The following is a 26247-nucleotide window of genomic DNA, read 5'->3' on the forward strand; positions in this document are numbered from 1 at the left end:
AAGTGGCAATGTGATTTTTGAGTTGGAGAAAGCTATTTTAAACATTAAACACATAAAAACCTGAAAGTAAAAAAAAAAAAGAACCTGAAAGTATATATGTAGTAGAAAGTGTCTAATGATATAAAGTTTAGAAAAGTGTATTATTCTATAAATTTCTCATTTTATTTTTACATAAAGGGCATGGTATTTGTTTTATATCTTAATTGTTAAAAAAAAAAAAATTAGACGGGGCCTGTGCCACCGTACTTCTTTTGCTATGTACGCGCGCCTGCCCTTAATTCGACACCAATCAGGTCTCCATGTATCAAAATGACACACTCCTAGATTCAAAGACCAGAATCTCTTATTTTTGCTTCCTAAATTTCTCTGTTGATCTACAATCACAGTCTTCACGTTGGAACTCGTTTTTGACAAAGTGGTATAGATCATTTTTCTGATGGGTTTTTCGACGGAGACGTCTGTCGGAAATACCAGAATTTGGACACGATGTAATCGTCACCGTGAACACTATAATTTAGTGTATTTGTTTGTCAAAATCGAAGTTGCTGTGAATGAAAAATGGAGGTCCAAAATGTATGACTTGCAAAATTTGTAAGTTTTGAATTTGACTAAGTATATAAACTAGCAAATATACACTTTGGATACGTGGGTTTGAATTAGAATATAAAATGGTTAGTTACACTAAATGTCTAATAATTTATTTTAAAATCTTATTCATGAATAAAAAAAATGTAAACCCATTTAAGAAAAAGATCATTGGTGTTAGTCAAACATACAATATCTTCTTCTTGAAAGCTAACGTTACCAAATTGATTACAAGGGAATCAAATTTCCTTTATGTCTATTAAAGGTTGTGTACGTTAGTGGCTCCATCACTACAAGAAAACACGCCGAATTCCGACGGAGATTCCGACGGATCTCAATGTCGTCGGACGTTTGTGACGGATTACTGACCAATTTCCGACGAAAACCAAAAATTTGAGGTCGTCGGAATTCCGTCGGCCATTTCCGACGGAATTCCGACGAAACATGGGTCGTCGGAATATACCGACAAACTTCCGACGACATTCCGATTAATAGTACAGTCGTCGGTATTCTGTCGGAATTTTCCGACGAATTTCCGACGAATCATGTGACCGTTGCCGACAAATATATATGACCGTTGTATAGCCGTTTGAGATTAGAAAATACCGACGGAATTCCGACGGACTTCTTTACTTCCGTCGGAATTTCGTCGGAAAGTCGTCGGAGGGCCGTAAGCAATTTCCTATAAATACAACCCCTCCTCATTCAATTCATTCACACTTCATTCTCTCTTCATTCTCTTTAGTCATAACAATTCCGTGAAAATCATGTCTTCAGAAGTTTATTATCGTTCGTGGATGGATAAACCTCATTTGGATCCGAACACCAATTTGCTTACGGAAGAATACGTTCAAGGGATTGGAGAATTCATGAGGCTTGTTCAACAGCAACCGGATGCAAAAAGTGGTATGTTAAGATGTCCCTGCTCTACTTGCAATAATAATAAGGTTATAAAAAAATTTGATGTTTGGACTCATTTGTATATGAAAGGGTTTTCACGTAATTATAAAGTTTGGTACCTTCATGGGAAAACTGGTTAAGAATATGGTAGTACTAGCGAACCTCAGCCTGTTAGTGAACTTCAGCCTGATATTAGGTTAGAAGAATCTAGAACGGATATAGATTATGGTGTAGGTACTGAGCAGATGGTACATGATCATTATAGAGGGGAAGAACCAAATCCCGAATCTAGGAGATTTTTTTACATGTTGGATGCTGAAAAACAACCTTTGTATCAAAATTGTAGAGATGGTCATTCAGTCTTATCATCTGCAACTAGATTAATGGGTATTAAGACAGACTATAATTTGGCTGAAGAATGTATGGATGCGATTACTGATTTTGTCAAAGGTATTCTACCTGAGGATAACCTTGCACCGGGTTCATACTACGAGGTTCAGAAACTTGTTGCCGGTCTTCAACTACCGTACGAAGTGATAGATGTATGTATTGACAACTGCATGATCTACTGGAGAGTGGATGAGACACGGAATGTATGCAAATTTTGTGGGAAACCTCGTTATCAGGAGACGAGGGGAAGAGTTCCGATCCCATTCAAAAGAATGTGGTATTTGCCTTTGACGGAAAGATTGAAGAGGTTGTATCAGTGTGAGCGCACAGCAAAAGCAATGAGATGGCATGCAGAGCATTCCACAAATGGTGAGATTAGACATCCTTCAGATGCGAAGGCTTGGAAACATTTTCAGTCAACATATCCAGAATTTGCGGAAGAGAGAAGAAATGTTTATCTTGGGTTATCTACTGATGGTTTCAGCCCATTTGGAAAGCATGGAAGACAGTATTCTCTATGGCCAGTTATTGTGACACCGTACAACTTACGGCCGAGCTTGTGCATGCGACGAGAGTTTTTGTTTCTCTCAATTCTCTTCCCCGGGTCAGATCATCCTAAAAGATCACTAGATGTGTTTCTTCAACCACTGATATATGAGTTGCAACAACTATGGGCTCATGGTTTTGAGACATACGATGTTTCGTGCAAAGAAAACTTTCAGATGCGGGCATTACTTATGTGGACAATAAGTGACTTTCCAGCATATGGTATGTTATCTGGATGGACAACACATGGGAGGCTATCATGTCCATATTGTCAAGATGACACATATGCTTTCCAACTAAAGAACGGAAGGAAAACGTGTTAGTTTGACTGTCACAGACGATTTCTACCACCTGATCATCCATACCGCAGGAGTAAGACTTCGTTTACGAAGAACAAGCAGGTGTTTGATGGTCCACCTGAGGAAGTTAGTGGGAAAGATTTGTTAAAGCAGTTTAGGTATTTTGATGCAGAAAGGACGCCAGATGTAGGTGGACATGAAAACATTCGAGTCAGTGCGGTTGGAGAGCTACATAACTGGCACAAAAAGAGTATTTTCTGGGATCTGCCATATTGGGAGAGTCATCTATTGCGGCATAATTTAGATGTCATGCATATTGAGAAGAACTTCTTCGACAATCTGATGAACACAGTCCTTAACATCCAAGGTAAAACGAAGGATAATTTGAAGTCAAGGTTGGATTTAGTCGATATTTGTGATCGTTCTGAACTTCACGTTGATGAGAACGGTACGGCCCGTTTTCCCATTTATCGGCTGGATGGTGCTAGAAAAGAAGAGTTCTTTGATTGGATTACAGATAAAGTGAAATTTCCTGACGGATATGCATCAAATTTGGGGGACTGCGTTGATAGAAGCGAAGGAAAGTTTACTGGCTTGAAGAGTCATGATTGTCATGTAATTATGCAGCGCCTCCTTCCGTTTGCTTTTTCAGCATTATTGCCACGTAATGTTCATGAAGCAATTGCAGGTATCTTATATTTTTACAATTTAATTTATTTTTATATTTAACAATTATGCATATAAAAACTTAATACTTACGAAAAATTATGTCTTTTATCTATGTAGGGATTAGTGTTTTCTTCCGCGACTTATGCAGCAGAGTAGTGACTGAAGAGGGTATTAATAATTTGAAGCCAAACGCACCAGTCAGCATGTGCAACCTTGAGAAGATATTTCCTCCATCATTCTTTGATGTAATGGAACATCTTGCTATTCATCTCGCAAGAGAATTGGAACTTGGTGGTCCTGTGCAGTACAGATGGATGTATATTTTTGAGCGTTATATGCATCATCTGAAGAAGATGGTCAAAAATCAAAGCAGGGTGGAAGGATCTACAGTGGCACAGGTGATCAATGAAGAAACTGCAATCTTTGCTAAAAATTATTTTCCACCAGAAGTGCATACAAAACACCGAAGACCTGCTCGGCATGATGATAGGAGAGAGCAACATATCATGTTACTGTCCCAAGCATGTTCAAGGAAATATGACGACTTAGTGGAAAATTCACGAAGCGGAGACTTACGGACACTGAGCACGCTCATTTGCAAACGTATTTGCTCACCAACTGTGAAGATGTTCTACAATATGAGAGATAAAAATATTTATTCATTTATTGTTAGATTAATATTCAATAAATTTATTTCATATTGATAATATTTTTGTATATAGTGTATATATGGCGGAGTTGCGTATGACTCACAGGCATGCAACAGAAGATGAGCTTCGACAACTTAGAGACAACGGATTTGCTGCGTGGCTTCGTAGTTATATGAGTCATATATCATATTACCCTATGCAAATGATTAGTTTAAATTTAATATAAACTAATTAACTTTTCAATCATATATGTTTTTAATTTATAGGTGAATGTTGGTTTGGCCAGAGGTCTTGTGTTCGATGATTGGATACGCGAATTTGTGCAGAAACCAAACTATGTGGTCAAATCATATCTTAAATTTTGTACGCGAGGATATGCATTCACAAGGAAAAGTCATTCTAAGACAACATATGATGCTGGTGTTTCATCTTCTTCCGGTGACAATGTCTACTACGGCAACATAAAAGAAATATTGGAAATCCAATTTCCTGGAATGGTTGGATTGCGTTGTGTAGTATTCTATTGTGATTGGTTTATTCTTGGTTCGCAAGCTGATCAGGTATGTCAATCTATTCATATTTTTTTACCAATATAATTAATTAATGTTATATATTTTACTAATACTTGTATAATTGATATGTATAGGTGTGCTACATAAGTTACCCTCGGGTGACGTACAGAGACGATCCATGGGTTACTGTAACGCAAATCAACCCAAGAGGACGAGTGGATGGAACTTCTGATGATGATGAACCATTGCAACCAGAGTCTACCAGCAACGCCCAGGCAGTTGAAGATTTGGAAAATGTTCAACTTGTTGAGAATTTGTCTGTGTTTGGACATGATGCTGTTGTACATTCGGAGCCAGAAGCCGAGGTTGGGGAGTTTGATGAAGATTCAGAAGATTCTGATTAGTTTTTTTTTTTTTTTTTTTATTGGTCCGTCGGAAATCCCTCCAAATATACCGACGACATAGCGACGACCAAGGGTTTCGTTGAAGTTTGTAAAGGTCGTCGGTAATTCGTCGGTATATTCCGACGAATTACCGACGACATGTGTTTCTAAAAAATTTCAATCATAAAAAACTATAAATTTAGATGCCAAAACTATGAAAATAACACATAATAAGTGTTTAGTATAGTATTAGATCGCAACCGTTCAAATATAACAACTCATTAAAATATTTATGTATGCATATCATTGTTTTCATAACATCTCATCTTAACACTCATATACTTATACAATCATATTCATATAATCTTACATTACAAAAAATGTTGTTGTGTAAAATCGTGTTATAAAAACATTTTTATTGTTAAATCTTTATGCAAATACTATATATCTTATCAAAGATATGGATTTTGCATTTAGAAACTTGTAATCAACACCCTAAACACTAAGTCGTTGGAATTCTGTCGGAATATACTGACGGACACATTCCGTCGGAATATACTGACGGACACATTCCGTCGGAATATACTGACGGACACATTCCGTCGGAAATCCAATTTGCCCGGGAGAACCAAACTGCGTGAAAATTTTCGCGAATCGCCATTTGGTATATTTTAATTATACCGACGGAATACCGACGAACCCGTGTCCGTCGGAATCTTCAGATATAATAACTCTCCTTCTTCCTTCTTCGTTATTTCCGCCTCTCTCTCAAAGACGATCTCTCTCCGGCGATTTCTCCATCTCTCCGGCGATTCCGGCCCTTCTCCACCTCTCTTCACCGGCGAATCCTCTTCTCACCCTCATATCTCTTCCCCAAATCCCAAATCATGTAAGAATCATCCCAAACCTTCTTTTATATCAATTGTTTAGGGTTTTGGTAGTTAGATCTCAGATTTTAGGTTGTTTGATTGCAAAATTTTAGAATTGAATGGATAGTTTAGGATATATAAGTTAGGATTGTTGTTTTTTTTTTGAATTTTTTTTTTGTTAAAATTCAAAACGTTTTAATATTTTTAAAACGTTTTTCTGATTTTTAAAAACGTTTTTCAAGTTTCCAGTAATGAAATATATATATAATAAAACGTTTTTAAAATTTTTTAAAAATATTTAACAACATTTTTCTATATTTATAATTTTTTTATAATTTTGTATACATATATATATATATATATATATAAATCATGTATAATAAAAATTTTAAAATTTTTTAAAATTTTTTATAAGTTTCCACTAATAAACTATGTATAATAAAACGTTTTTTAAAAAATTTTAAAAATATTTAACAACATTTTTCTACATTTATAAATTTTTTATAATTGTGTATACATATATATATATATATATATATATCATGTATAATAAAAAAAATTAAAATTTTTATTATTTTTTATATGTTTCTAGTAATAAACTATGTATAATAAAGGGTTTAATAGTTTTTTTTAAAACGTTTATAAAACCTTTTGTAAATATATAAATGAAAACATTAAAAATAGAAATGATTTGAAAATATTTTTGATGTATTAATTTTTTTTTTAGGGCCGGGGATGAACCCTGCCCCGCAGCCCGTCTTCGACGTAGTTCGGTGAGCAGTTCTCGTGCATCGGGATCGTCTCATGAACAACACTCGGTTCCCGCATATATTCCCGCTCCAGCTCCCACTGCCCCTCGCGCTGCTGCTCAACAGGATTCGGGGGTCATGCCAGTTCAACTATTGGTTCAACAACCAGGTCGAGAGCATCTCCCGGTTCTCCAACCCAACCCACGACGAGGGCATAGCACTTGGTTAGTATTTTTTTTTATTTGTACCATTATGTTTTTTTCCTTTAATTAACTTGCTAACTTGTATTTTTTTTAAAGGTTCACCAAGTCGAAAAATGGCATTAGCCGGAGCATCAACCAGATGATGTACTCCATGCTCCGTTTTGGATATCCAAAGTGGAGTGTGATCCCTTCCGACGAACGAGAGTTGTGGTTTCGTCAGTTTGCGGTATAGTAACTCTTCATTTTTTTAAAGTTTTTACATTTTTTTAATATATTTACTTATTAAATTATGTTTGTTTTGTAGCAAGAGTTCAACTGGCACTCCGATCTTACGGAAACAGTCCGTAAGAAATTCAACGAAAAGGCCATGGACTCTTATACGAAGCAGATAAACGCGTGGAAGATAGTTTGGCAGAAGAACAAGAGGCCACGGTTCATCAACGGGACGGTGTGAGAGCAGTTGATAGCTCATTGGGAGAAGGAAGAAACTGCAGAGACGTCTTCTAGGAACTCCAAGAACCGGAAGAGCGATCGTGGCGGGAAAGGTATGTATGTGCACAACCTCGGCGCTTGCTCTATGTCTACTAAGGAGGATGAACTTGTAAGTTTTTTATTATCATTTATCTTTATATTTTTTAAATAAATATTTTATATATTCCTTGGCTAATAATGGCGGTTTTTTTAGATCGAAGCAAATGACGGTAATCCCGTTGATCGTCTCCAACTCATTAAGGTGGCTCACACTAACAAGACGACGGATCAAATTCAGGACCCCGTGATCAAAGGTGTCGTTGATTTGGTGGAAGCTGAAATAGTATCTCAATCTCATCCTCTCTCTGATGACGGCGATTCTACGGGAGCTTCAACCAACTTGTCTCTATTGCAAATAAATGAGATGGTTGAAAAAGTAATTTTTTTATTAATATATTTTTTTTATAATGTCGATTACTAATTTGTCCCTATTTACTAACTTTAAATATTTTTGTAGGCGGTTCCTAAAAGGAAAGGAGGCCGTTTAGTTGGGTTGGCCCGCCGTGCTTCTTCGTATCCGGCATCTTCTTCGCAAGCTCCGTATGCCGATCCCATGATTCTCGAGGAGCTACATGACAAAGATGAACAGATTGGGGCATTGGAGGAGCAGAACACCACTATCCTTTCTGAGAATGCCACTATCCGTTCGGAGAATGCCACTATCCTTGCTGAGTTGGCATCCCAGAAGAAGTTCAACACCGAGATAATGCAGAAGCTAGATCGTTTGATGTCTTCGAGTTCATCTTAGTTTTTTCGGCTTTTTAAAACTTTTTGAATGTTTTTTTTTCTATTTCGGTTTGTATGAATTTTAAACTTTCTGAATGTTTTTTTCTATTTCGGTTTGTATGAATTTAAATTCTATAATATTATTAGTTTTAAATTTCTGATTTTTTTAATTTATTAATTAATTTTTAATATAAAAAAATATATAAAAATGCAAAATTAATTCGTTTTTAAAATTGGTATATTTCGAAGAACTCTGGGCGTCGGAATATACCGACGGACAACGGTTCCTCGGAATATACCGACGAACCAACATCCGTCGTAATTTACCGACGAACCAATATCCGTCGGAATATACCGACGAACAAATATCCGTCGGTATACTCCGACGAACCAATGTCCGTCAGTATATTCCGACGAACCAACGTCCGTCGGAATATACCGAGGAATCCACTACGTCGGAATTGTCCGAGGAACGTTCTCCATCGGTACTTAGTTTTTCCGATGAACTCTGGTCTCGTGTGTCCCCATCGTAATATCGTCGGAACTTCGTCAGAATGACGTTTCTCGGTATTCGTCAGAAAGTCGTCGGAAGTTCTGACGAAATTCCGACGAATTTTTTTTTTCCGACAAAACGATACCGACGGACAGGTTCGTCAGAAATTCGTCGGAATCGGTCTATTCCGACGAATTTCTGACGATTTCGGCCATCAGAATCCCCATGTTTTCTTGTAGTGCATATTAAGTGCACGACGTGTTTCATCTTATTATAAAGGAAGAGAAACAATTGGTGTAGTCTCATTATTTTACATAGAAAAATAATACAATCCTCCATATTTCTTTTCTTTCTCTTTGATTTTCTTTTGAATATGAGAGTATACACAAAACTAGTTTCGCCAGGCTTCTGATAGAGTGACACAAATCAGAAGATTTTTGCAGTTGTATCATGGGACTCATTACGTTATCGAACCATCGCACTACATAACGTATTTTGAGTTACAGAAAGAGATAATATCTCGACTCTGCAGTTGTATCATCCTCTTTTCTTAATCTTTGATATAATTTTATCAATTTTATTTTTTACAATATTCAATTCTCTGTAGTTTATATAATACGGTTCTATCACTTCAAACCAAATTCTTTGCACACTAGATTTCATGGGAAAGCAAGTAGAATTGTGCCCTCTAAATGAGACTGAAACTCGTCTTCTTCTCTTTTCTCTCAATATTTTTGTTAACCTAATTAATTGACTCATAAACTCTGTATTTATGGAATAAGACGTCAAACTTCGAGTATAGAAAGATCTGCAATATAGTGTTCATCCTTAGGGCATGATTAACTTCGGTCTGTTAGCCGGAGTTCTTAACTCATGATTTGATACTTTTTTTTTGTTTTTTACACTTTTCGGCTAAGAGACGGCTCTTATATCTCTTATTTAAGAGACAGTTCTTAGCTTTTCTTAGATTTTTGCTAAAAACCGTCTTTTAACCGAAGTTAAAAACCCCAGTTAAGAGACTCGGGTTAATCATGGTCTTATCAAATATTTGAATATTCTCAACAAGTCTCCAATACCGTATCAACGTATCATAAATTATATATGTCACATTCCTCTTTATTCCCACGTCGTACCGCAACAGTATTATGCAACGACTTCATGTATTACAAACAACTTGTGTTCTATGGTGCAAACGTTTGTTTACTACGTATGGAACTCTTTTAAACTGATCCGAGAATTATTTTTGATTCATTTCTTCCTTTTTCCCGTATAACTGAATAAAATTGTAAAGTTTGTGACCACCATCAATTTGCACGTTTGGGATTATTTCTGTGACGAGTTTCTTTAATTAGTTATTCCCCCCACCAACCATTAAAGTATCTTTTAATTAATAAAAATAATTGGTGTGTAAACAGAATTCAATTTGGTTTTAGTTTAAGCATTTAACTAGATTTTGATCCGCGCTTTCAAAGCGCAGATTTATTTTCCTTTTTTTTTTCAATTGACAAATATTTAGTAAATGTCATATTTCATATATTTGTGTTTTATTTTATAAAAGACTTAAACTTTTTATCTTTCTTTATTGTGTTTCATTTTAAATGACTATTTATGTTTAAAAACTTAAACTTTATTTTTTCAATGAATTAAGTTGGTATAACTCTGATAAATTAATTTTATTATGTGGTTAATATTTTTAATAAAAATAATTATATACTTTTAATAAAGATTTATACTTTTCAATGAAAAAATCAAATTTTTTTATGAATGCTTAAATTATATTAAGAAAATAAAAAAAAATTAAGAATGGTTGAAATTTTTTTTTTGAACTTGAACTAAATGGCCCAAAGAAAAAAAAATGTGAGAATTGGATCTGATTTCTTAATCGGCTTAAATGAACCAAGAGAGATCTGATGTGGACAGTGAGCTGAATCCAAAAAAAATGGTCCAATATAGATGTGTTATTAATATTACTTGATTGCCCTTAATGAAACATGCAATGTTAGTAAAGAAATGGCAGGCTAAGGTAAAAAAGACAATAGGATCCTGCTTTAATAGTATAGATTAAGTTTGGCTGGTTTCTTTTCTCCATCCCTTGACATAATGTAGAAAACAAAGTATTTATTGAGAATGATCATCTTCTTTATTGATAATTTTCATTATAGTCTGCAAAGAGCTTTATTGAGAATTTATACAGTGGTAGGTAGAAGCTCCTGATATATATATAGAAAGAGGAGTCATGAAGATGATCTTGATGAGGGAACTAAAGTGGGTTGGGTATTTTATGCATCTTCGAACTTCTTATTCTTCTCGAAGGTGAGGCTCGAGCGGAGAAAATCTTTCTTCAGAGGGTTCTTGATGGCAGGGCTTATGAACTTCTGATACCATTTTCCAGAAAGTTTGAGGTCTCTGTCAGTGACATTATTCCAATCAATGTAACTGAGTCCGAATCTGACGGTAAATCCTTTGTCGAATTCATAATTATCCCCAAGAGACCACGCAAAGTATCCTTTCACGTTGACATGCTTCTCCCTAAAAGCAGGAACAATGAATCATTCATTAGAGGTCATACGTGCATACACAGGAAGGAGAGAAGCATCAACTCACTTGATGACTTTACTGAGAAAACAGAGATGGCTGCAGAGATATTCAATGCGCTTGTAATCGAACATAGACTCATCACGCGTTTCATTACCGGGGGTACTGATTCCTAATTAAACCGTTATAATATGAACAATCCATAGTATTTTTTTGTCAATTTCTTGAACCAACCTCAAATTACATTTAACATTTAAAGACGAATTTAGAGATGGGTAATAGAACTCACCATTCTCAGTGACATAGATTAACGGGTTATAGTATTTGGTTTTGAAGTAGTCCATTACGTAATAAATGCCTTTAGGGTAGTAATAGGAGTTTTTGGTTTCGTCACTGTTTGCCTCGAACTGAGAATGGGAAGCAAATATTAATAAGAAAAAGGGATTTTTGGTTAGCAAATAAATGAAGGATATGGGTGGATCATGCATACATACCAGTGGACCAATGGAATGATTACTTGCATTGATATCTGTAAACACAAGTATGATATAATTGATGGTCACCGAATATTGTAATTTGAAAAAAAGAGTGGGTAAATAAATTAAGTTTTTAACTAAGTGGAAATATATATAGTACATGTGAGCTTTGCGCCTGCGTCCATCATGGCAGTGTGATTAGCCCAATGAACTGGATTAGGGCTTGGTTGGGCATACTGAGTGACATAATAGTTGAGACCAAGATAATCATATGAACCCTTTACGAGGTTGGATTCTTCTGGAGAGAACGATGGAAGCCGTTCACCCACAGTGTCTATCATGATTTGAGGGTATGTTCCATTTGTTAGCGGCCCCATGAACCTGATGCACATACACATTTTCATCAGTTTATATATACAACATATGCTAATGTTAAGTTTATTTTATAAACATATACCATCCCAAGAAGAATTCTTTCATCCTCTCGGTTGCAGCTATGCTGTCTGGATCAGTGTCATTATATGGAAGAAACCATCTAGTTATCATCACAGGTCCAATCTTACCTCCTTGATGCTGTGGTCACACAGATATATATACACAATGATGTGATTAAAATCAGAATCAGATATGTTGGATTACTTTTTTGATAACTGATCAGTCAAATATGTTAGATTACACAAGTCACAAAATGGAGAACTCACCGAATAATTTTTCCTGTAAAGATCGACCACCGTGGCATGAGCGAGAAGCTGGTTATGTGCAACGATATAGGGTTCTGTTGAAGAATTACCGGCGTAACAGGTAGGATCAACCATTGGAGAACATCTACCGGGTGCATCTGATCCTGCTCCGTAGCCTCTCGTAGGCACTGTGTAGAGCTGGTTGATCGTGAGCCAGTTCTTTACTTTATGACCGAATTCTTGGAAACATAGATTCGCGTAATCTTTGAAATCGTGTCTGCAAATATAACAGAATCATTTCATTAACCCAGTACCAAAACTTTGTATGTTTTCGTCTTTTCTTAATAAGCAGCATGCATGGCATAAATGTAACATACATGATCTGGGGGTCCAAAAAACCTTCATATTCATCTTGTAGTACTTGAGGAAGGTCCCAGTGAAAGAGCGTAACGAAAGGTGTTATGCCCTTGTCGATGAGTCCATCTATGAGTCCGTGGTAGTAGTTAATACCATCTTTGTTTACTCCCCTGCTCCTCTTTCCTCCTGCTCATCATATTCATATGTATCGTATATTTATTCTTTCCAAGAAATCACATATATATACATGGATCAGTGATATGTGTACATACTTGGAATGATTCTTGACCACGCAATGGAGAATCTGTAACCAGTAGCGTTGAGTTCGTCCAGCACATCTATATCTTTCTGCAGTTTATATATATAGTTGCATGTCAAGTCACACGTAGTTGATAGATAAGTCAGTGAATAACATTAGTTAGCACACATATATATATTGAGAAATTTACCTGCCAGTATGAAAATGAGTCACAAGTAGTGTCTCCATTTCCATGATCGGGTCCTGATTTATCTGATAGTAAACAAATACATTACTATAAGTGTATACGAACACGTAACCAATATTATATATATAACCATGCAAACAACAAACTTGGGTATCGGTGTGTGAAACCATCCCAAACGTTAAGTCCACGACCTAGGCAACCTTCAATCTGAAATGAAAAAAAAAACACATGCAATTTTGGATTGTAGTGTTTTAAATGATTTTCTTTGTACGTAAAGTGACGTATGACAACACAATATTAGTGGTTTATTTGTTACATGCCTGGTAAGCAGAAGATGCAACACCGAAGATGAAGTCTTTCTCGAAGCTGCTACTGTTGAGACGATCAGGTTGACTACATTTGAATGGCAGGTTCTCTTCGCAAGTTATTTCTTCATCAGCTTTGCAAGTTGCCAGAGCTAATAGAAAAGCTAATATGAGCCCAAGATGCTTCATGGTTAATTTGTAGATGTGTGTGCTGTGTAGTATATATGTAACCTTTGTACCGATCTAGGGTTTATATAGCCTTTACAAAGAAGAGTAACGTATGCATTTTCTTGTCTTAGTGTCTTGATTAATATATTGGAAGAGGTGTAGGTGACATGAAACCCGTGGCTTTTTACCGTGGTTGGCTCTTCAATCGATCATTTCATTAAGAAAATATTGGATTTTTATGTCAATTGTTATCGGTTGATTACTATCATTTTAAAGTTAATCTGGTAAATGACGATGGGGTAGAATTTTTATATTTATTAGAATAACTTGGCCAGAAAAAATACAAACAAGGTATCAAAAGAGTTGAGTAAGGTTCCATGAGCTTCTAATAATGAATGCATGGCATGAAAATTCAGTCGACCGGAAGGTGATATGCAAAACACACACTAATTTACAAAGAATTGATGAGTCAACGGTGACATAATGCAGCATGGGTCAAAGGTTTGCGCAAAAGTATAACGACATGCATCAAGATTCCTTGTACTAATTAGCTCCCCAATAAACGTTTTCTTCTAGTAGAGATGATGTTCAGTGCCGTTTTACATTTGACTTGGAGTTCGAATTGACGCCATAAAGTTATTGAAAAGTCTATAGGGATACGTACTATACGTACTCTTCAATCTGAAGTAACAATGCCGTAAGAAAAAGAAAACCAATTATCATGTGATCCAAAAGGCCACATTCATCACAAGCCTCATCGGCTCACCGCTGACAGTCACCGCATATATTTTTTCGCTGCTCGATGATTTATCACATGAAACCAGAGACTTTCTCTCTCTCCAACCGATAAAAGAAAGCAACAACCAATTCATATATTATTTAAATCGTTATTGATCATCTGCAAAACAGTTGTGGTGCAGGAGATGGACTTGCCGATTCGTTGCGTGGATATCTAGCAGTGAGGTAATGCTTTTCTACATTTTACGGTTAATCAGCAAAAATTATGGAAATGTCTATCTTGCCATAGTGCGGTCGGCCCGACTATCTAAGTGGCTTAAAGCTAATTAATAAAACTGAGGTCTTGAGTTTCACGAGAATATAAGAAACCATCTATTAATTTTTAACTAAAAAATCTAATAACCGACTCTTAAATATCTTAATTTTGGGCTCTTAAATAAAATACATTAATAATAAATTAAAAGTAAGCTCACCATACTTTTCCATTAGTAGATATTTGTTAATTTGTTTGACAAACATTTTTTTAGGATAGAACTATAAATATATAACAAATTTAAGACACGCAAATTGAATTATACACTTGAATTAAATTTCCAATAAATAGCTGAGATATATTTAGACCAAAAAATTGATACTATATGTATACATATAATGAATAACAACAACAAATAGAACATGGACCGTAAAAGAAATGAGAAGAAAACTATAGGAAAACACAGTAATAGATGACATAGTTCTCGAGAGATGTTGCATTGAATTCCCACGTTAAGCAGATTTCTTCCAAAAAAACATATTAGAGCATATGATTTGTGGCCTAGATTTGTATGTTACTGATTTTTTTTTTGTCAACGAGTTACTGATATATATAGTGGCCTAAAGCATATGCTTTACATGTTTTGTGACAGGACCGGGGGCCTGATAGGCTTTTATCTTCTAAGCTATTAGTATTACTTTCTAAGACATTTGATGTTTATAATCTACTAATCCGATTCTGTCCAAGTGGACGCATGTCTTTCATAAATAATTCTTATTCGTAGGTGAACAGCATTGTCCACTGGCGAGGTTTCTACTCCTCAATCTGCACGTAAGTTATATATGAAATTTACACAATAAAGTGCACATAATGTTTAAGTTCACCTTGATCCCTATATAACGAGGCCATGTTGGGTTGGTTTTTACTTCCTAGCGTTTATTTTGTGATCACAGCAGTTCTGTCCGGAGGTTTGTTTTGTTGGGGGTCACTTGACCCCACTAAAATAGGAGGATTTTTTTTTAATATATATTTTAAAAAAAAATTATTATAATATTTTAATCTATAGAAACTGTGTTAAAGCCTCACTTGGAGCTGCTTTAAGTATTTGACGGCGGTCAACGATTTATTCAACCGAATTGGTGGTTTTCGCCTCGGCCTAGCAATTATTGTCTGATTAATCGGCTAAGCCGACTAGTTTTAGAACATGGCTTCCCAATCATCTTTAGCTAGTGTAGTTAAAACTCTACATGTATTTAGTTACACACTATGCCGTTTTACTTTTGCGTAGACCGATCGCGTGTCGGTGTTAATGATACAATGGCGCTTCGTTGCTAAACAAAATTGGCGCTTGCTTCGTCAGGGTTTACCAAAAATTTTGAAAACAAAACATCTTTCACTAAATCGTCAATCGGAGAATCAAGCGGCGAAATCGTCACCGGAAAAAAATGGTGTTTCTCTCTCGCAAAAAGCCTCCACCGCCTCCGCCATCTTCCTCATCTGCTCCGCCTCCCAAATTCCCCCAGCCGCAAAAGAAATCCACCGATGAACCCGACGCGGTGGAGAAGATGACTGCGATTCTAGCGGAAGCTGGCTGCACACTGAACAACCCGTACGGTCCTCCATGTCTCCCCTCCGATCTCCACGCCTTCCGCCGCCATCTCACGACTCGCTTTTCGTCTTGCTCCGCCGAGAGAGATAGCGTCAGTGATCTCCGCTCAGTTTTCGTAGCTGGATTCTCATCGTACGTTCAATCTCCGAGTAATCTTCGTAGGTCAGTAACTCCACTCGAAATTAAAAACTGAAATTCACACTCTGTAACCATGCTTGATTCATATCTACTGTAGAGTACTTTCCACTTGTTCATCAACAAAGAGAGACGACTCATTAGTCCGTAACCTCCTCCTTGTGTCTCCCATCCAACTTGATCTACAAGAAACGCTTCTCGAGAAGCTTCCGGAGTACTTCGACGTCGTTTCTGGATGTTCCCTTGAGGAGGATGTTGCTCGCCTCATCATCAATCATTTCCGTTGGCTCGACTTCATTGCTAATCCCGATGTGTTCACCGATAAGCTGATGGAAGTTCTATCGATCTCTCCTCCGCACTTGAAGAAGGAGATCATTGGATCGTTGCCGGAGATTATTGGGGATCACATCTCTCGTGCTGTGGTTGATTCTCTAGAGAAGATGCTTCAGGAGGATTCTTCTGTTGTTGTTCCAGTTCTTGATTCTTTCTCTAACCTCAATTTAGATGATCAATTGCAAGAACAGGTGAGAGAGAGTTTCAGCTTTAAAGGTTATGCATTTTACATGGATACTGATGGAATGCCATTTTTTCTTTCTTTCTTGGAGGCGCTTACAGTAGCGATATCATGTATTAGAACAATCGACGCAGAGCATATGCCGTATCTACTTAGGTTCTTGCTTCTTGCTGCTACTCAAGCAAATGTTAGAAGAATAATCTCCCAGATACGCCAACAGTTGAAGTTCACCGGAATCTCACAACCTTGTGCTTCTCAAAACAAACTCAAAGGAAAAGCACCTGCATATAATTCAGAAGGTTCTATTCTCCATGCTTTGAGATCAAGCCTTCGGTTTAAGAATGTAAGTAGGTTTCGTTTTGTAGTAGTTTAAGAATGTTTTGTCATCATTATCTGGCGTCTATTTATCTTCTTTTGTAGATACTCTGTCAAGAAATCATAAAGGACCTGAATGGTCTGGAGAAACCTCGAGATTTCAAGGTAATCGATATATGGCTGCTTATTCTCATGTATATGAATGGGGATCCCATCAGGAAGAGCATCGAGAAGATATTTAAGAAGAAAGTGGTTGATGGATGCATACAAGAAGCCTTGCTTGATCAATGTATATGTGGCAATAAAGAGTTTGTGAAGGTGATCATCACAACATTTTTTAGATGTGTCTGATTCCTGCAAAATGTGGGACTATTCTTTTGCAAAATTAACATGACTCATTCTCTAGGATAATTTTGGATCGTTTATTTCTTTGGCTGAACACCTCTTGTCAAGCAAAGAAGAAAAAGCAAGGGAGTTTGGCTCGCATATCTATACTCGTCTTTTTGAAGGATTTGCTGACAATTATTCCAGACAAGAGGTAGGAAGATGCTAACATTTCATCTCCTGGTATAATAAGTTTTAGCATGATTAGTCGACTTTTGTTCTAAGTCGAATTGGTTGCAGATACTAGGTGCCCTAGTGACACATGTGGGATCTGATAACAAATTTGAGGTCAGTTCAGTCCTAGAGATGATGACGGTTCTGGTGAAAAAATATGCACAGCAACTCCTTCCCTTTTCTTCTCACATAAATGGTATTTTCTGGAACTTTTTTGTATATACGCACTAACACTGATCATGTGGTTTTCTTTTTCTAATTTCTGATTATGTCGTGTGATATAGGTATTTTGGACTACTTGGAGGGATTTACCGTGGAAAATTTGCATAAGGTGGCCATTTATCTTTATAAAATGCTTTGTATTGTATGAAAAAATATGTCGTATATTAAGTAAACACAATTGCAGGTCTATGAGGTTTTCAGTCTCCTCGCACTATCAGCTCGTGCAAGTCCTGATTCTTTTCGATCTTCAGTTTCGAATGAACTTATGATGATAGTAAGGAAGCAGGTAATGTTATTATCTCACCGTCTTTCTTAGGGAATATAAGTTGATGGCAGCTCACTTTCATTTGTATTACTTTAATATCGGCAGATTAGTCATCCAGAGCTCAAGTACCAAAAGATGGGATTAGTTGGAACTCTAAGGATTGTTTCATCACTTGGGGATGCAACCAGTGTTCCGGACTGTTCATCATCTCAGGTAAGATCGAGCAAGTCTTAGTAGTTGAGTGAAATGATCTCCCGACCACGATTTCCAAGAGTTACTCTTGTTTAGCTGTTGCATTTTCTACGGATATCCATCAATTTTGTCATTTAGCAGGTTTCAGATTGTGGGGAGATTTTGGAGCTCTTAAAGACATCTGTAGACTCTTGCAGACAGTCTAACTTAGCCCTAATTATTTTCTATGATGAGTTCGCTGCCATTCTCAACCAGAAACTACTTCAGCCAGAAATTATGGAGTGGTGAAGATTTCAGTCATTTTTTCGGCTATGTTGTTTAGTACTTTTCAAAGCTACACAGTCTTTATTGCCCTCGTGCGGATGATATTTTATACTGTTCTTCAGGATTGGGAAGCATCTGGGAGAATTTGAGTCACTATTTCTGGCCGATCTTGACAACGGAGAAATGGCTAATAAGAGTTCATATTCTGGACTAGAAGGTGTAATACATATACTGACCATGGTTCTACTTAAGATTAATTGAATCTCTTCTAAGCATTGTATGGATTGAGCTTCATTTCTTTTCTTATAATCGTATAGGGGATCTTTGGATGAACTTGGATGGTAGTATATCACCAATCTGTTTGAACATTTTGGCCCTGGCATCTTCATCCTCAGAGTTGGTTTTATGAGATTTTCTTTGCTCTTGATTAATTTAAAGCAATTCTCTCTGACAACTGATGACTGAATTAAGGATCCCATTACCTGCAGGTCTTGTTGTCTGCAGATTCTTCCTTCAAATTTTCTTTTGCTATCATCTGTATGATCTTCCTTCCCTTGAAACTCGCGACTATTTCTAGAAACCAAAACAAGCCTGAATTTTTTTGTTAACAAGGTTGAGAGGTTGACAAATGGTGGATCCCTTGCTGGAATTGATGCTCTGCTCGGATGCCCTTTGCACCTTCCTTCTTCCAAGGTGAGATGCACTGTTCTTTTCAAGAATCATATCGCTAACGCTTTCAACGAGTGACAAGTTTTGACCTGCTCTCTGACTTCTGCATGACTGTAGAAGAAGTTTGTTAGGCCTTGTTAGGAAGTTTGAAATTCTAAATTTGAATGCTGAAAATTCCAAAATGCATAAGAAGTTTGTTAAGCCTGAAAGTCTTCATATTTAACCTTGTCAATACTGCCCCTCCTAACTAATTTTTGGCTTACCTTGTCAAATGTCAAAGTACTTTGCTGCAGCTGGATGGCAATCTCTGACAAAAAAGCAGAGAGAAATTCTCTCTCTCTCTTTATATTATGCTGCAAACTGGATACGAGAACTCGTGAGTGACATGACCTTGTCTCTCTGCATCATTGCTGTGCTACAACTTTTTCATATGTTTTTGCTATCTTTTGCAGCTTAACGCCTTCAGTTCCCAAATTGACAAAAGGGATGGCTGCATTAGTCAGGCTACAGAAAAGGATGTGACAACAAAGCTTCTGATGCGACTCAGAAATCTAATGTATGTTCATGCTACTTTGTCACCGTTCAAAGCTTCGTGATGTGCTGTTGTGTTTTACAATCTTGTTTAAGATGTTTTTAGGCGTCATAAAGCCTATTCTATATACAACTCTGCCAAACTAATACTTGGTGAAGCAGATTCTTGGAAAGCTTATTGAACAATTTGATTACGCTATCTCCTCAGTCTCTACCGGAGCTCCACCCTTATTCAGCCACAAGTCAACATACTGAGCATCCAGAGAGGAAAAATGAGAAGAGGAAACTACAAGATGATGATGCTTCCCAACGCAAGGGAAACATGAAAAATAAATTCAAAAAATCAAAGCAGCCAAGTGTTGATGAACACTTGCGACAGCCAACTATTTTGGACGCTTTCAAGAAAGCAGGAGTAGTTACGAGTCAAACACAGCTACATGAAAATCCTTCCCCTTCATCGTTAGATGGCAGGATAGCGTCAGGGTCAATGCATGAAACTTGTTCTGGTGATGAATCTCTAAGTGTAAAGATTCCTCAACTTTCCCCGGCCCTTGCAGCCCAAAGATTCAAATTCAGGCCTCTTCTTCCTCAATGCCTTTCCATCCTAAAATTTCCAAAGGTCAGCCTAGTGAAACCTTTTAATCTGGGTTAATATTGATATCTACTTCACAAATACTCTATATAAGTATCCCACGAATTCACAATGAATTTTAGCCTGAGTTTTTAATATCTGTATCAACTGTGGGTGTTATAAAGACTTCTTATTTTTCTTGGAATTTAATGGACTTTCGCATACAGGTGCAGAGCCAAAATATACGAAACCCTGAATATAAAACTGAGGTACCGAGATAAATAGCAAATTATTCTTTTAAATTTCTTCTAGATATGAGAAATGGACCTTAACCTCTTCTTGTTTTCTGTGCTAGCTACCCCTGTATTTGTATCTCTTACAAGATCTTCATACCAAGCTGGATAGTCTTGTTCCTCCTGGTAAACTACTTCCTTTCAAACGTGGAAGCCCTCCAGGAAATTTAGGGAGGTTCAAATTGGTTGAACTTGTCAGTCAAATAAAAGGACTTTTTCCAAGCCTCAGGATGCATTTGAATACAGCAATGTCCTTACTGATAAAAGGTATGACAAGTAGAGATCTCAACCTAAAGGTACTGATGTAGCTTGTTCTAATTTGACCTAAATAATAACAGGTGAGGAAACTTCTCAAACTATTTGGAGAGATGAGTTTGCTAAGGCGGGAAATCCGAACACATCCAATATAGTAGTGTCTGATTCTCTGATTTACACAATGGTGTGCAAAGAAGTTTTATTATGTTTCAGCAAGGTAATTATATCTTATCCGATACCAATTTTGTGATTCAATTTTGAGTAGTTCGATATTGGTTGCATTTATTTCCTCTTAAACTTAAACATACAAGTATGCTAACTTCAGTTCCCAAACTTTAACGTTATGTCACAGATGTTGACCCTCCCTGGGTTCGAAACAGACAAATCGCTGCTACTGGATCTTCTGGAAGCCTTCCAGCCCACCGACATTCCAGTTGATAGCTTCGCGGATCTGCAACCTTTCCCTTCACCTGGAACAAAGGACTACTTGTTTATTGGCGTCTATTGTTTCTATGAAGATATTTTAAACAACGGTAAATATTTATTTTGATTTACCTATTATTCCCTGTCATATTTTATCTTATTTTAACTCCCATTAAGACTGTTAAATGTTGCTGCAGCTTGTTCTTTCTCGTTTGATCTGGCCTTCGAATGTCTTCTAACTCTACAGTTAGTGGTGACCTCAGCACAAAAATATATTGGTAAGGTATCTGAAGAAGTTATTAAGAAGAGATGTGTAGGTCCCATTCAGGGTCTTGTACCCAGCCTGCATGCCAAACTGGGAACTTCGGCTGAGAAACTTCTCAGGCATGAATGGATTGATGAAACTACTGATAACAAGGGTTTGAAGAACAAAGTATGTTCATCTTATGTCAAATTTCTAGGATATCACAATTTACGATAGCGCTCTCAATATTGGGTTTCCGCAGGGTGAAATGGTGCAGAACATATTGCGAATATACCTGGAAACCAGTGGATCCACATCTGATTTGCTCGATGAACTTGCTTGTACCATTTTGCCTCAGGTACGTTGTAAAGAAATCTCTCTCTGGCCTTACTTTGATTGACTGTTACATCCTACGTCAAGTCATATAAATTAACTCATTTGCGCACTGTCTCCGGAATTTGATTGCATTAGGCCTCTCTATCCAAGTCAACAGGAGAAGATGATGCTCATGATCATGAATTCCCTACACTATGTTCAGCGACTTTCAGAGGATGGTACAAGACATTGGTAAGGCAAATTCTTAGATATCTCGTATGTATTCCAGTCTCCTGTAATAGACTAATAGCCTCATCTTTGCTGGTGATTTATGCAGCATGAAGAAAATCTCGCAATTCTCAACAAACTGGTCAGTTATCCATCTTCGCTCTGTCTGATTCTGCACTGATCTACTACCTTCTCTGTCATACAATTTGAGTTCTCGCCTTTTCTGTTCTACTTTGTGGATCCTGATTAGGTGAAGGTTGTTAGCTCAGAGAAACGGCAAAACTGTCAATCTGAAGCTACCGAAGCACACTTAAGAGACATTCAGAAGACTGTAAATGTGATAGTGTCTTTAGTCAACTTGTGTCGCTCGCATGATAAGGTGACGGATTTTCCTTGACGTGTACCATTAGCGTAGGCACATTGCGTGTGCAAAAACTGTCATATATAATGCAATGATGATGGTGTTATTATGACTTAAACAGGTTACAATCCACGGAATGGCTATCAAGTATGGTGGGAAGTATGTGGACTCATTTCTAAAAGGTATAATATCTTCCATCTTATCACACAAGAGTTGAATTACCTGGCTTTTTGTTGGCTTATTAGACATTTGAAACAACAAATGTGCAGTTTTTGATTTCCTGGAAGCACATATTCAAGATCATAACGAATTAGTCATCCAGCTGGTAAGTTGGTTTTCTTCGCCTTTTCCTTTATCTCTCTCTCTCAGTCCACTAAAATTTCCTCAACTGACATTTGAATTAGGTCAAAGATCTCCAAAAGGCTACAAGAACATTACAGACTCTATGTTCTGAAGCTAAGGTTAGTTTCAGAAACCTTTTCTTTTTCCTTGTAAGAGATATAAGATGAAATGACTATGTGAGTTTGTTTTTAGGGTATGAAACAAACAGCCATCACCAGCAAAATACCAGCAACGAAGCGATCGTTAGAGCGCTTTCTGTTTCACGTGAAGGCTCTTCTCCATACAACGTCACGCGGCTCCAACTTCTGGATGGGTACGACATGACTGCACACTAATCTCTCTTCGAAATCTCGATGGCTTCAATCATTACTGAATGCTGCAAATCATTTATATAGATTCTCTAATATTCAATAGCATTTAAACACTATTGAGTGCGATTCTGTACTTTGCAGGTAGCTTGAAACACAAGGACTTGAGAGGACAAATAGTGAGTTCTCAGGCTTATGTAGATAACGAAACAGATGAGGTAGAAGAAGAAACCATGTCCGGAGGAGAAGATCCCATGGAAGCGGATGAACTTCCCTTGTCACCTTAAGATTGCTAATAACTTAGTTTCTACGTTGATCAATTTTTTATCTTCCTAATTTCCGTAGCTCAGTGAGATTGGATCTAGATGAACACAAAAACTTGTGTTTGTTTCTCACACTATACTTCACTTATATAGTTATTTTTGTTTGTTTTTATCTATAAGAAAATTGCATTACTTTTCCAAGTTACTGGTCATGCCCCATTAGCTGAAATCTTGAAGCTATAGATTTTTTTTCATTATCTTGATCACTACAAAATTTATATTTGCAATTAGTCTAGTCATTGACCAATGGGCTGGGTATAATATCTGCTCCCGAAAAACCAAACCCTGAACTGACCCGAAAATCAGTATCCTAAATCCAATTAGACCCGGACTAAATATTTGAACGTGTCCTAAATTGCTATATCCAAAAAACTACTGATATCGAACCTGATCCGTACCGTGAATCACATGAGTATCCAAACATAAAATATCATATATAAATATTAGTTGTAAGAATACTTACAGTTAAATTAATACCTAAAATTAAATTTGTAAATCAAATATATTAGTTATTTTGAATACTTATGGATAAAATGGATATTTTGGACACAAATACCCAAATCAAATTGTATTGATAGTTATTTTAAAATAAAATAACCGTTGTGAACTATATCTAACTTTTTAGTTGTTTGTGGGTAAGTTTAGATAGTTTGGATATAAAATATCAATTAAATAGGATAGTTTGGTTATTTCAGTTAAAATTATTTGAACCTAAAGTGGATATAACGGGTATATGGAAATTTTCCGGTTCTTTTACATGATTACTATACCTTCACCCGACACTAACCTGACCCATTTTTATAATACCCGAATGGGACCTTTGTTCAAAAACCGAAAATGATACCAGAAAGAACTAACCGGGATCTGTGTGGATATCCGAATGTCCCGGTCTAGACAAATGAAAAATTAGAATTATCAAATAACGAGAACACTTTTTTTTTTTTTTAATGTTGCATGAAGGTTATTATTAGAGGTGAGTTTTGCACCCCTATCAATGACCAGTCCATAACGAAAATGCTCATTTCACTCGCAAACTGAAGGGCCCGACCCGCTAAAAGACAAAACATGACGGCAAAAGTGACATTTAGAGGCCTATCCCATGCTCGATGTTACACTAGCCAGGATAGCATGTTCGATGAGTCAACCAATTACAGATGATTCAATCAGATCAACATTTAATTTCGTGGGACAAAGCGAGCTACATCGCAGAGAATATGTGACATCATCTGATAGGACCGAATATGTGACCTCATAAACCAAAGACAAAATATATCACCTCATCAGGCAGGATAATGTGCAGTCTATTCATCGTATTCGGAGCAGTCCTTGCTTGTAAAAGGGAACCTCATTTGACAGAAATAGGACCGTTCTTTCTCCCCCGAGCTCTTAAAAGAGATTTTAAAGAGACGAAATAACAACCCTGATATTCCTTTGTTTAGCGAGCTCGATCCAAAAGTCGAGTTTGCCTCGTATTTATAACCCATTTCCAAACATGATTTACTTCTAAATAAATAAGATTTCTGACCTGATTTGTCCCTACTTAATTCATTAAACACTTGATCACATTCTACTTTATTCATTAAATCATGAATCTCTCAACAAAAGAAATACTTTGAGGACCCATGGCAACATGTAACCATCCCAAACAAGAAAGAACGCAGTGGATGAAGCAAAGCGAACAAACCTAAACCAGCAGGGAATCCGTCTAATGGTAGCCCGACGACAGCAACAACACCAAAACCAAGAAAATCCGAAACCAGCCGAGCCGGAAAAATATGAAAAATTGGTGAAATAATACAAGATGAACCAAAAGTCAAGCCAAAAAACGAAGTGATGATTGTATGTATGCTCTGCTCCAACTGCTTGAACTATTACTCGATCCCTTCTTTCAAGGATCGGATAAACGAGATGATTTGGGATTATTCGTAGGGGGGTGTTCTAGGGATGTATTCTACTCGACAATTTACCTCTGCATGGCTTCGTGCTGGGCTCGTAAGTCTATTTCTTCTGAGATGGCCAAAGATTCCTCATGCCCACTTCCCGTCATCGTCACATAGTCCTGGTTATCCCTCTCTCTAGCACCAAACTGTTAGGGTAAAATAAAGCATGGCTCATCGTGATACTACGAAAACATGGAGTTAAGCAGTAAAGCAAGGAGAAACCCAGTTAGAGTAGGAGTTACAACGTATTGATCAGGAAACCCAGTTCTAGTCGCATGTCTCTATATTCAAAGTGTAAAACAATCGATTCCCTCTTCTAGGGTTTAGGAGTCCATTTTATTGGTTGATGTTCGAAATCTATGTTAAATCAATTCATATCCTGAAATATGCAAATATATCTGTTTAGTAAATTTTTTCCATTTTGTCTGGAGGTATGAGGAAAGAGCAACCCAAAAACCGAAACCGAAAGCCGTCTAGACGAGGGGTGAAGACCGGCGTCCTCCACTAAGTAGGGGTAATGACTTCTTGAATTAGTTTATCCCCAATAAGTTTTACTCGTCCATAATAACAATCTATCAGCCGTAATATCTTCATTCTTTTATAAATCAATTGGTGGATGTCCATAACGGCCCGGTCCATAACCGACCCATACACTTAGATAGAGAGACGGCCCAACCCTAGAGAGAGAGAGGCGACCGCGAGACTTGGAGGAGAGAGAGGCGGCTACAACTTGCCTATTTCCTAATTCATATATGTTTATGATTTGTAATCTTTCCTATTATTGTATTTCCATTTATCTCTCTTGTAACCCCTATATAAAGGGAACACTTATTCATTAATACACTACAAGAAAACATCAAGGATTCTGAGGGAAAAAATCGTCGGAATTTCGTCGGAATATCGTTAT

At 36.9% G+C, this 26247-nt stretch overlaps 2 protein-coding genes across 5 annotated transcripts; one reads left to right on the top strand and one right to left on the bottom strand.

The window, feature by feature from the left end:
- Positions 1-10622: 10622 nt before the first annotated feature.
- On the bottom strand, positions 10623-13566 carry LOC106435436 (myrosinase MA1). Its single transcript, XM_048765695.1, has 12 exons — positions 13320-13566; positions 13146-13206; positions 13003-13064; positions 12826-12901; positions 12574-12739; positions 12218-12473; positions 11974-12089; positions 11677-11897; positions 11535-11569; positions 11330-11447; positions 11110-11212; positions 10623-11034 (listed from the first exon to the last, which is right to left on the bottom strand). The coding sequence occupies exons 1-12, from the start codon at positions 13491-13493 to the stop codon at positions 10785-10787; spliced, it is 1638 nt and encodes a 545-aa protein (XP_048621652.1). The 5' UTR covers positions 13494-13566; the 3' UTR covers positions 10623-10784.
- A 760-nt stretch (positions 13567-14326) lies between these two features.
- LOC106360623 (Fanconi anemia group D2 protein homolog) lies at positions 14327-23545 on the top strand. Of its 4 annotated transcripts, XM_048765692.1 has the most exons (33): positions 14327-14435; positions 15248-15294; positions 15824-16234; positions 16308-16731; positions 16813-17064; positions 17142-17354; positions 17443-17574; positions 17661-17790; positions 17879-17925; positions 18001-18102; positions 18187-18294; positions 18415-18557; positions 18660-18754; positions 18855-18933; positions 19026-19074; positions 19150-19230; positions 19487-19582; positions 19659-19762; positions 19900-20356; positions 20536-20577; positions 20664-20868; positions 20940-21073; positions 21209-21389; positions 21477-21712; positions 21786-21881; positions 21995-22090; positions 22176-22208; positions 22317-22445; positions 22549-22609; positions 22697-22752; positions 22832-22888; positions 22962-23082; positions 23222-23545. In XM_048765692.1, exons 3-33 carry the CDS (start codon positions 15909-15911, stop codon positions 23362-23364), a joined length of 4428 nt encoding a protein of 1475 aa, XP_048621649.1. In that variant the 5' UTR covers positions 14327-14435; positions 15248-15294; positions 15824-15908; the 3' UTR covers positions 23365-23545. The 4 variants fall into 4 exon arrangements, with proteins under 4 accessions (XP_048621649.1, XP_048621650.1, XP_048621648.1 ...); XM_048765693.1 differs by having other exon boundaries at positions 14407-15294; XM_048765691.1 differs by lacking the exon at positions 14327-14435 and having other exon boundaries at positions 15257-15294; positions 15752-16234.
- Positions 23546-26247: the final 2702 nt, after the last annotated feature.

The sequence above is a fragment of the Brassica napus genome, chromosome C8 (assembly GCF_020379485.1).
Source record: "Brassica napus cultivar Da-Ae chromosome C8, Da-Ae, whole genome shotgun sequence".
Taxonomy (NCBI): Eukaryota; Viridiplantae; Streptophyta; class Magnoliopsida; order Brassicales; family Brassicaceae; genus Brassica; species Brassica napus.